General features: G+C 41.0%; 1 protein-coding gene across 1 annotated transcript; it reads left to right on the forward strand.

Annotated features, from left to right (window-relative positions):
- The first annotated feature begins 1,792 nt into the window (after positions 1-1,792).
- On the forward strand, positions 1,793-8,688 carry rgmd (RGM domain family, member D). Its single transcript, XM_060940546.1, has 3 exons — positions 1,793-2,000; positions 5,345-5,859; positions 7,246-8,688. Exons 1-3 carry the CDS (start codon positions 1,907-1,909, stop codon positions 7,915-7,917), a joined length of 1,281 nt encoding a protein of 426 aa, XP_060796529.1. The 5' UTR covers positions 1,793-1,906; the 3' UTR covers positions 7,918-8,688.
- Positions 8,689-12,537: the final 3,849 nt, after the last annotated feature.

A 12,537-nucleotide genomic window follows, 5' to 3' on the forward strand; every position in this document is an offset into this window, starting at 1 on the left:
GTCCACGGAATGCATACCGGTATGATGCTTCACGAAATGAATTTCGTCAATGACAGAACGGATTTCGTCCATCACAAAATACATTTCGTCCCACGAAATGCATTCTGTGATGGACGAAATGCATTTTGTCCCACGAAATGCATTTCGTGGGATGAAATGCATTTCGTCCATCACGAAATGCATTTCATCCACAGAATGCAGTATGGTAGATCACGAAATGAATTTTGTCAATCACAGGACGAAATGCATTCTGTGATTGACAAAATTCATTTCGTGATCTACCATACTGCATTCTGTGGATGAAATGCATTTCGTCCATCACAGAATGCATTTCGTCATCACAAAATGCATTTCGTCGGACGAAATGCATTTCATCCATCACGAAATGCATTTCGTCCCACGAAATTCATTTCGTCCACAGAATTCACTAAATGAATTTCGTCCATCACGAAATGAATTTCGTCAATCACAGAATGCAGTATGGTAGATCACGAAAAGAATTTCGTCAATCACAGAATGCATTTCGTCCTGTGATTGATGAAATTCATTTTGTGATCTACCATATTGCATTCTGTGGACGAAATGCATTTCTTGAATTTCATGAAATGAATTTCATTCATCACGAAATGCATTTTGTCCACAGAATGCAGTATGGTAGATCACGAAATGAATTTCGTCAATCTCATCTCTCATCTCATCTCATTATCTCTAGCCGCTTTATCCTTCTACAGGGTCGCAGGCAAGCTGCAGCCTATCCCAGCTGACTACCGGCGAAAGGCGGGGTACACCCTGGACAAGTTGCCAGGTCATCACAGGGCTGACACATAGACACAGACAACCATTCACACTCACATTCACACCTACGGTCAATTTAGAGTCACCAGTTAACCTAACCTGCATGTCTTTAGTCTGTGGGGGAAACCGGAGCACCCGGAGGAAACCCACGCGGACACGGGGAGAACATGCAAACTCCACACAGAAAGGCCCTCGCCGGCCCTGGGGCTCGAACCCAGGACCTTCTTGCTGTGAGGCGACAGCGCTAACCACTACACCACCGTGCCGCCAATTTCGTCAATCACAGGACGAAATACATTCTGTGATTGACGAAATTCATTTCGTGATCTACCATACTTCATTCTGTGGACGAAATGCATTTCGTGATGGTTGAAATACATTTCATCCGACGAAATGCATTTCGTCCATCACAGAATGCATTTCGTCGGACGAAATGCATTTCGTCGGACGAAATGCATTTCGTCGGACGAAATGCATTTTGTGATGGATGAAATGCATTGTCATTGACGAAATTCATTTTGTGATGCATCATATGCATTCCGTGGACGAAATACATGTTGTGATGTACAGAATGCATTCTGTGGACAAAATATATGTCGTGATTGACACCATGAATTTCGTGATATAGGGAATGCATTCCGTGATTGACAAAATGCATTTTGTGATTTCACACACACGAAATGACATACTGTCTTCTTCATTTCGTGGACATAATGAAAAATGATGTGTGCATTCCGTGGACGAAAGGCATCACGGTGTTTTATAATTTCGTCTTCATTTTCTCCATTTCGTCGGACGAAATGGGCCCGGTGACACTTGGCACCCCATAGTGCTGTACTGTATTGGCAGTTGGTGAGAATCATGATATGTATTGCTTCAGAATATATTCTTTATTAGTGGCAGAATCAGTGAATAAACCTCAGAAGGCCCCGCCCACGAAACATCCAGACCCCGCCCACTGGCACCAGTGAGGCTCAGTCAGTCCCAGCGCAGTGCTCAGTGTGTGTGCTGGAGAGAGAGAGAGAGATATTCTGAGAGAGTTGTTGTGTTTCTCCGCAGCGTCGATGAGCAGCAGAAGTTGGTGATCTCCATTCTAACTGAATGGATTGGCATGGGGAGAAGCGGAACTCTCAACTCGGCTAAGCTGCAGCTTTTTAACCGGATTTCGCTTGTCATGGTTTCCCTGTCCCTCTTCCTTCAGCCAGGTGAGCGGGCTTTCCTGGGGTTTTGTTCTGTTTTTCCAAACTCCGCAACTTGGAAGAGCCAGAGTTAGCCATTTCGAAGTTTTCGAAGCCTAGACAAACCTATAATACTTGGATCTTTCTTTTCATTCAGTAATATTTTCAGGATGTTTCTAACTCTGTGGTTTGTTTTGCATGTTATGGAAGCTATAATGAAGAATATTTTTGAGCTACGCGGTTATTTAGCCGCTAGCCAGCCTTGCTAACATAAAGCTCAGGCGTGCAAAGCTAAACGGAGCTAGCTAAAGTTTGTGCGCCGAGATTTTCTGTTAACCATTAACTGACGGTCATGGGCTTAGTGTTGTTTTTAATCGGTTTTATGCAATGGTTGTTTTATTATAGGAATCTGTTTGAACAGCAGTGTTTTGACTTCGTTCTTACGAATTGTTTCAGGTATTCTGGTGTTGGTTGTTGTTGTTATTTTCCCGTTTTGTTTCTCGTGAATGCTCTCGGTTGTAAACAGCTAAGTGTGCGCTCTCTCTCAGCCAGTAAACAGAGGATTTAAACTTTTAACATTTTTCCGATTGGAGTTTGAATCTTTGACTGACTGCATTTTCAGAAAGCCCTAACTTTGGCCTGCTCGTATTGTCCCTGCAGTCCCCTCACTGTTTGGGTCAGTTAACTGCGTGGTGTTTATCAGTGAGCTTCACCGTTTCATCCGCAGCTACAACATCCAGAATGTTCTCCTGCATCACTGGGGGAATAAATCACATCTCCTCTGCATTTTTAAACCCTGGGGATGTCTTTCATTGTTATCTAATGTCGACTGGTTTCTTGATTTTTTTTATTTTTTATTTTAAACTAATAAGAAATCCTGAATGATTATGTACCAGTCTCCTGAAATTATATGAGGACATGTATAATTTATAAATGGAGTATTTATGAGTACATATATGAGGTGTGTGATTTATGATCAATATCTAGATCATAGAGAGAGATGTTGCATGTCATATCAACACTACTAAGGTGGCAACTGTTATTATTGTTATCATCGATTAATTGATTAAATCCATTAGGTTAGTGTCTTCAACATTTCAGTCAACAACAATACTACTACTACTACTACAGAACTCCTAACTTGGCCAGATTAAATTACACATCACTAACTACAGTCCAATATTACTGATATTCATCAGCCATGACATTATCAAGTGGACCACTTTGCCCTCTTCCCAAAAAAAAAAAAATCCAGGCACCCAGGGTAACATTCACAGTATTCTGTCCATTTTTATGGTTCCATGTCCTTTTTTTTTTTTGCCAAATATGTCAGTGTTACCAGTGGAGCAGTGGTGTGAATCACTGGGAGAAGGCCTGACTTTCATTTCAGGCTCTGATTTCTTTAATTAACCTGTAAATTCAAAATATCCATCCACTTTCTCACTAACTGAATCCCTCCAATGATAAATGCATTTTGATCACCATAATGGCACAAAGTGAAACATCTTCGATGCGTGCAGTAAACTCCGAAACATTAAAGTTGACTCTTAGTTAAATGCATAGAACCAGAGAATCGACTCTTTGAAATCGACTCCCAGAACCTTCGACATGAAGTAAAAGCAGTAGAAGCATTCGTCTTTAGGAACAGTACTTTACCTACTCACAAGCTACTGTATTCAAATAGCTTCACTATATGGTGTGCATGCCACGGTGCGCCTCATTAAACAGACCAATTAATCACTAATGAAATTCATTGCCAGTTGTTTTTATTTTATGACATGATTGGTCAATTTATGGCATGCTGTGAACCACTCATTAGCGGAAACAAGAAAATCATTTCTAAATGAATAAAATAATTTTTAAATCTATATTGTCAAATTGTTGATTTCTTTAGTAAGTAGCTATGTAATAAGCACTTCCCATCGGGGTTCTGCATCACCCTGTTGGGGTTTATTTCGCAACAATGATGGCTCGTTGTACATTCTCCATTACTTTGAACTTTATAGATTTTTGTTTCTTATTTGTTGCAGCCCTAAAGACCTGAAAAAGATTTTCTGTTCGTGTTTTCAAATGCATGGTTTTCTGAAGTTTACTTCTGTCTGTGTCGATGTAGTGTAATATAAATTACACCTAGTGTGTTCCTCAAATGAGTAAGTCGATCCCACAAACTCTAGCTTTAAACGCTCCTGGACAGATTAGTCATCTTTAATTCATGCATAACTAATGGCTCGAAGCTGGGTTTGCAGCTGTTTCCTGTCTGTATGCCTTCAGACACTGCACATAGTTGACTTAACACGTGACATCAAATTTGTCAACGTATTTCAAGATCTATTCGTGAATGATCACGTGTATGTTTATTGTATTTCTGCCTGGTCAAAGCTGAATCTTTTACCATCGATATTTCATTATGCCATGTTTTCACCTTGGTCCATTTTTTAATTTTTTATATTTTTTTAGTTGTTACTTTTTTTTCCTTTATTTCTAGTGGTCGTTTTTCTTTATCACAGTGTACACATACACATGTTTGTGAAGAATATGAGCTGGTTTCTTTTTCCATCTGTAATGCATTGTGGGAGTTGCGTGTTTCATTACGACATTTTCCGTCACTCCCCAGCTCTGCCTGGCTGCGTGTGAGGATGTTGCCAGATTAATTACTTGGATTGGTTGCCTTTACATATGATGTAGAATTGTGTTTGAACTCCGTTTTACAGACGTTTAGAGATTCAGAGTATTGTGAATTCTGCAAAGGCTTAGATATGAGCTTGACTTCGTTCCATAATCAGTTATGGCAGGATTTGTAAGGATATTTTTAAGACTAGGAAAATGTTGATATGCTCGGTAGCATATACTTCTCTCTGAATATGCTAACTCAAAAACTGGAGTAGATCTCATCCCAGTATACTAAATGAATGTGCTTTTTGTTGTGCGTCACAGTCAGTTAATTTCTACAACAACTATACTGAACATCTTTTAAATTTGAGATGTGGTTTATTTTATCTTGGTTCTCCCAGAGGCAAGAAAACATAGAGTTGACCACCTTTCTTGTCAGATAATATCACAATATTGGATTTTCATGCAATATTGCACAGCACCAGCTGTCTGGGATGGTCACAACTTATTGGTCTCAAATAATTAGATTGTTTTATTACTTTATTAACATAATTCATAGACACATTATTGGTAAGACTGATTGATTGTTCATAATATTGATATTCCTTTGTGTGTTACCACTCCACATGTCCTACATGCTGCATTTTGAGCACTTAATAGTTTGGATAAAGCCATGTGGCTGGAAGGTGTGTTGTTTTTCATGTGATCAAGTTCATCTCATTTGGCACACTGAGTGAAAGCCGTCTCTGTCTGGTTTGCAGCGTGCTGTCAGTCATGTCGGATCCAGCGCTGTAACGCGGAGTACGTGGCATCATTTTCACCTGCCGCTGGCCTTCAGGAGGACGTGGTGTCTGACGTGGACTACTGCACGGCTCTGAGGGCATACTCCTTGTGCACCAGGCGAACAGCCCGTGGCTGCAGGGGGGACCTCGTTTACCACTCGGCTGTGTTCCGAATCAAGGAGCTCTTTGCTCAGCACAACTGCTCTAGTGAAGGTCCCACGTCTTCAGTGAAAGTCCTAAGCACATCCAGGCCCACTGTTGTGGACACATGCAACTTTGAGAGCAGAGCGCTGGCTTTGGGCCCAGCGGATGCACAGAAGAAAAAGTATGCACACTGTGGACTATTCGGGGACCCTCACTTGCGCACTTTCAAAGATGAGTTTCAGACGTGCCGGGTAGAGGGCGCATGGCCACTCATTCACAATCGCTACCTCTCCGTTCAGGTCACGAATGTGCCCGTTGTGGAGGGATCAAGTGCCACAGCAACTAACAAGGTGAGAGATTAGTACTGATGTGCTTTCATACCCCAGGTACTGTATATAGCAGCCAGAGGGAATGATATTCATACATCTTTGCCATGTGCTGACCGTTCTAGACGTTTGAGGGCAAGCATGGGTCATAACAATGTAACGGAATCACTCAGTAATTTGCCAATTAAAGTACGTATATCTTCTCCATGCTGATTGGGGTCACAACTTGGATTATACTACTTGAGTAATAGTCATCAAATGATGAGCTAAATTATGATCAAGACAATTTTAGCACTTTGTTTACAAGGCAGCTACGAATTTCCAATAGTAACTGCCAATTATAAGTCATGAGGATTTGCCTGTATGATAAAATTAGAAACTGACCAGACCCATGTAGCTAAGAGGTTACTCATGACAAAATACCCAAGGATGTGGTGCATCAGGTGACAAGCTGCATCTGTATTTAAATGCAGGTAGTTCCTCTCTGTGGGAATTTGGCTAAATTATAACAGGATTGTTGGTAATATTATTTATAACAAGGAAAGAAAAATCAGAGTTTCTTACATGTAATATCTTTGTGATGTCCTGTTTTGGTGTTGACTAAAGCTTCTGATAACAGTGGGCAGTCCAGTAGCTACTTCTTGCAAGCAGTTCCTGGAGAAAATGCTGACATTAGATTGTATTTAATCAGTGGGACGTGATCTATCAAGTGTGTGCACTGTATTTGTGATTCTTCAAATGAACAAAAGAGAGCATCATTGCTTGCAATTAGGATATTCTTTTGAAGTTTGCTGTATTCCCCTACTGCCACTCTGTGGTGAGATTTAATAGTTCAGCCTCAATCCCCAAATCATATCTTTGACACAAACCGTGCTTTACTGGGCTGTGGAGAATAAAACCAAAAACATGCGCCCTTACCAGTGTCACACGTCTCATTGGCATGTCGTATGTCATGTTAAAAAAAAAAAAAGAAAGGGAAGAGAACATCTGGTTCTCTTACTAGATTAGTTCAACTGGCTACTCTATTATTGCCCATAGAGTAATGAGAGTATGAAAGTGTGAATGGCTATCTGTCTCTCTGTGTTGACCCTGCGATGGATTGGCAACCCGTTCAGGATGTACCTCGCCTGACGTCAGTCGGGATTAGTTCCAGCTTCCCCAAGACCTGCAATGGATAAGCGGGATAGAAAATGAATGAACAAACGAGAACATCTAACATCATATCCTGGAGGATCATTGATGAGTCTTAGCAGTACCATGACACATAACGAAGCTAGGAATAAAACATGCTGTCGTAGGAAAATAATAATCATTATCGTCAGGATGTTATAGACCTATGCAGAGGAACAGCATAGAAATGGTCAATTTGATTTCCTTTGCTGTCACTGATCATTACCGTTTCATCCACAGATAACGGTGATATTCAAAGCATACCGTGACTGCACTGAGCAGAAGGTGTACCAGGCCACCACGGATGATGTACCCTCAGCCTTCCAGGATGGCACACGCAGCGGAGGCCATACAGGCAGCCTGCGCATTACCGAGGGCAGCGGACATGGTGGTGTGCGCCAGGTTACCATCAACGCCCGCTACTTGGGCACATCCATCATTGTGAGGCGGGTTGGCCGCTACCTCACCTTTGCCATCCGTGTTCCAGAAGAGATGGTGGAAGAGAGCGGTGGCTTACAGCTCTGCCTGCACGGCTGCCCACGCAGCGAGCTCATCAACGCTCACGTGCTGAGCCGAGGACAGCGGCAGGAAGAGAGCGATGGACAGGTGCAGCCAGGCAGCATGGGTCATGCTGACCTGCTCGAGCGTGCCACCTCCAGATGCAGGGAGACCCTGCAGGTCGAAGATGTTTACTTCCAGTCATGCGTCTTCGACATCCTCACCACCGGAGACGTGCAGTTTTCTATGGCAGCGTTTGCAGCACTGCAGGACCTGAAGGCTCTCCCTCCCAGCACGCTGGAGCAGAGTGCAGTCAGGACTCCACACGTTTTTAACAGAACGAGAGAGAGCTCTCCGTCGATCCTCGTCATCACTCTGCTCCTTTTACTCATCCTGCTGAAGAGGCCGGGCTAGCAGGAACGCAAGGGAAAGAACGGATTTGACTGGACTTCCGTTTTAAAGCTCTTTTGAATCATATTTCTTGAATTTGTCAGAAGTGCTCATCATCTTTCCTCACACTACCACATTAAACCCAAATGTGCAACACAAGTCATTCACACTCGCGTTACTTTCTGTAATGGAATTATGTCTTGATACATTTCGGTACCTTCAAGAAGGTAGAGCAGTCTGTGAAGGATGAGGGCAGCTATTCAAATCTAATTAGCATGGACATTATGTGTAACAATGCTTAATCATGATCCTGGAGGATATTCACAGAATGTAGATGTATCATGGACACAGCTCTGGAACTGGTGGATAACAACATCTCTCTATCTTCTTGGCTTGAATATGGCACTTAATGCTACTTCTTTGTAATGAATGCATTAACAACATGGGCTCCAACAACTAAATGAAAATACTACCTATCCATATAGTTCTACAGGTACGGTATTAAACACTAGGTACAAAAATAGTCTACAGGTACAGCTTAAAACACTAAGTCTCCGAGCCACTCTGCTTCCCGCATTACTGTTTATGGCTAAGAAACAAATTCTTTATATAATAATATATTGAAAGTGTGTGTATATATGCGTGTATAATGTGTACATTCTCCTGTGTATAGATGACTGTAAATGTGATGTTTTTGCAGCTGTTTTTCCTAGATTTTTTTTTTTAACTGTCAGAAGTAACTAATACGGTATGTAGCCCCTGGTCTTTTCCATATTAAAATAAGTTGTCACACTATCCTGATGTTTTACTGCTTTCTTTGGGATTTTCTGCTGTGTGGTTATGGCGATGCCTAATACGGCTGATCGCTAACCGTAAACGAAGTCAGCACATTCACTCTCTATGTACGTTCAGTTCAGTCTATAATCACTCTTAATTTTACCCAAGAACAATCACAATTACCACAAACCAAAAAAAAAATCCCTTTGTCGTCTATTATCGTTGGAAATTAAATCAAATGAAACTGACAATTGTTTACCTACCCAAGCAGGTAATGGGTGGAGGAACTCATAAATGCTTTGGTATACCACAAACCACTGTGGGGATGATTTAAAAAAAAAAAAAAAAGTTTTTAAACATCTGGAACTGTTGCAAACTTGCCAAGGGGAGGATTTATGTGCAATGTTTTCCTCACATAGGAAGGAAAAGGGGGAGGGAGGCAGAGAACAAACATGTGCTTCAGTTGTGTTTTACAGTTGACTGTAATGTGGTAATTGGTAAAATCGTGTGTTTACACTTTATAGTATAGTATAGTGCAATACCAGTGGACAGCGTGGTTAAAAAATATCACCTTTTGTTGCCATTTCTATTATCAAGTCATCTGTATCATATACTGAATTTGTTACTCTTCTTTAATAGACCTTTAGATAGTCCAGGCCATTGATTGATCCCTAGAGTTTGTGACTTTTTAGACCCCTTTAGTAACTTTTTTTCCCCCCTTTTCTCTCCCAAAAGAGTCTATAATCAGATCTCCAGCTCGCATCACAGCTGCTTGTTATACTGGTTCTTCAGTATGTAAAACTTGACGAAGTTGCTAGTATTTATTACCTTCGTCTTACTGATTATCTTGGATGTTAAATATTAAACTGAAATAATGAGCTGTTGGAATAAGTAGATAACTCAAAATTGAGTTATTAAAAATCACAATGAAATGACAATTCAAAAATAAGGACACTATCTTGAAATAGTGAAATCAAAATAACAAGTGGACGTTACGACGGTCACCAGCCACTTGTTGGAAAAATTGGAAAATGTTGCCAGTTCTTGTTCCAATCTTGCGCTGTCCAGTTTCATAGAGCCTGTGCCCACTGTAGCCTCAGCTTTCTGCTGAACGTGGTCACCATCCACCCCAAGCTTCAGTGTGTTGTGTGTTCTGAGACGCTTTCCTACTCACCATGCTTAAAAAGAGCAGTTAATTGAGTTACCGTAGCATTTCATAAGTGACAACTTCACTCATTCCCCCACACATCTGCCATTCACTGGATGTTTTGCATGTTTCTCACCATCCTGTGTTCACTTTCGACATTGTTGTGTGTGTGGAAAATCTCAGGAGATAAGCAATGTCTGAAATACTTTAACAACTATGCTACGTCAAAGTCCCTGAGATCACGTTTCCCGTTTCTGATATTTGAGGTGATCCTTATCCTGTATCTGCATGAATTAATGCATTATGCTGCTGTCACGTGATTGTCTTAGTGGATAATTGCATAATGGGCAGGTGTATGGGTGTTCCTATTAAAGTAGCCAATTAGTATATCTTGAAATAAGATATTAAGCCAAAGATAATGAAATGTTAAAGTGCATATCACGGGTAAATTCAGGAGCAAGATCAATGTAATTCTCCTGTTTTATATTAAACTTTGGTCAAATATCTGTCACATTTTGCATTTTGTGCAATTTTTTTACCTTGCGCAATACCAGAAAAATTCAGTTGAAATCAAGCCATTTGAGGTGAATCGGTCCGCCTCTGAAAAAACTTAGCATTTGGATTTATTGGGAAACATTGATTTTCGTGACGTCATCTGCGGGACGCCTCCCTCTGAATCCTACGTCAGCGCTGGTTTGTTTATGAGAAAACGACCTGGTGGTTTTCTGCAAATTGCTTCAACGTTATCGCGTAATTATTAAAATGGTTAACAGATGTATCGTAGGAGGGTGTAGCAACACCAATCATGATGGGATTAGTACTCATCGTTTCCCAAAAGACCGGACAATGAGAGAGAAATGGGAGCGCTTGGTCTACACAGGCTGTGCACTGAAACCGTGCGAAGCTCGCGCAGCCTGCTGGCGCTTCCGCAGGTAATGTCAGGAATCTGGCTCCAGACTCCCTTGGGATTTTTCCAGACGCGTTTTATTTTATTTTTTTCTGCTGTAGATAGATGGCCTTGTGCAAAATTACCCTTCTGGATGAGTGTGTAAAGGGACATACTTTCATATAAAAAAAACCCCCAAAATTGGTCCAGAATATGCACTTTAAGTTAAAATAACAGAAATAATGACATATTAAGTCTTTTTTTTTTTAAACAACTTGTGGTTCAGGGCTTCTGTAAGGGTTTCACCTTTACAATATCTCATCTCATCTCATTATCTCTAGCCGCTTTATCCTGTTCTACAGGGTCGCAGGCAAGCTGGAGCCTATCCCAGCTGACTACGGGCAAAAGGCGGGGTACACCCTGGACAAGTCGCCAGGTCATCACAGGGCTGACACATAGACACAGACAACCATTCACACCTACGGTCAATTTAGAATCACCAGTTAACCTAACCTGCATGTCTTTGGACTGTGGGGGAAACCGGAGCACCCGGAGGAAACCCACGCGGACACGGGGAGAACATGCAAACTCCACACAGAAAGGCCCTCGCCGGCCACGGGGCTCGAACCCGGACCTTCTTGCTGTGAGGCAACAGCGCTAACCACTACACCACCGTGCCGCCCTACCTTTACAATAAATAAAAGGGTTTTTTTTTCTGTTTTAATTCTATAGATACACTATACTACATTAAATTTCATAATTTCACCAATGTCACTGTTAAAATGTTTAAATCATTTTGAAAAGTGCTGATAATTTAGCTTCTAAACGTTGCTCATTTGTCTTGTGAGCTCCATGCCACTGAAGCTACTAAGCACATCTGGGGGAAAAGTTCCACACTCAGTCACACAACAGGTCTGTGGAAAAAGAGAAACTCTCTGCTAATTTGCGCCTCATTCATCGTGCTATGCTACATCTCCTCCTGCAGAGCTGTTCACCCGTGTGTTCCTCTCGCAGCTGCAGTGCTTCATCACCCTCAGCTTTAATATCATCCAGCGCAGACAGGAGAAGAGGCCATTTTTCAGTTGCACTAAAACCTGTCACAAATCATTTTGCAGAGCTCAACATAACACTGACCGATAACGCACCCTCTCAGTCCCTCTACTTATCTGAAGGGTGTGATAACACGATTTACTTTATAATATGATTTTTTTTTTTTTGCTGATCAGCAGTTTTCCCTTAATTACTTCAGTGCAGGTCACACTGATTGTAAGCTGAATTTCTTTACCATGCCCTCTAATAAACAAGGATAATTATTGCTTGATGATACACCCTTTCCTCCATGAGTGATTAATATTCACAATGTAGGCTTTAATGTAATTTTAATAAGGCGTATGGAAAGATAAATTGATGGTACAGTCCACATCTTCTCTCTGACTGATTAATTGCGAGACTGATAGCTGTCCCACAATTAGATCACAATCTAATTGCTCTCAAAATTATTCAGAGATACTATTGTTTGCTGTGTAAACAGTATACAGTTATGTCTGTGATAGATCAGGACGAAAATATAATATCTGTAAATAACAAGGGAACTATTAAAATAAAACTATTTTGGTCAGTAATGCAATAATAACAAAAATACAAGTCAAAATGTTGGGATAAGTCAGAATTCTAAGATAATCAGTCCAAATTTTGAGATAATAAATCAGAATGTTCAGAAAATATTAAGCAAAAAAATAGATGATAATACGCCCACATTTTACATACCACTGCTGCCAGAAAATAAAGGAAAAAAAATTATGTATGTGACATTTATCTTCGAGTGGTGAATGTA

Source organism: Neoarius graeffei, chromosome 15, assembly GCF_027579695.1.
Source record: "Neoarius graeffei isolate fNeoGra1 chromosome 15, fNeoGra1.pri, whole genome shotgun sequence".
Taxonomy (NCBI): domain Eukaryota; kingdom Metazoa; phylum Chordata; class Actinopteri; order Siluriformes; family Ariidae; genus Neoarius; species Neoarius graeffei.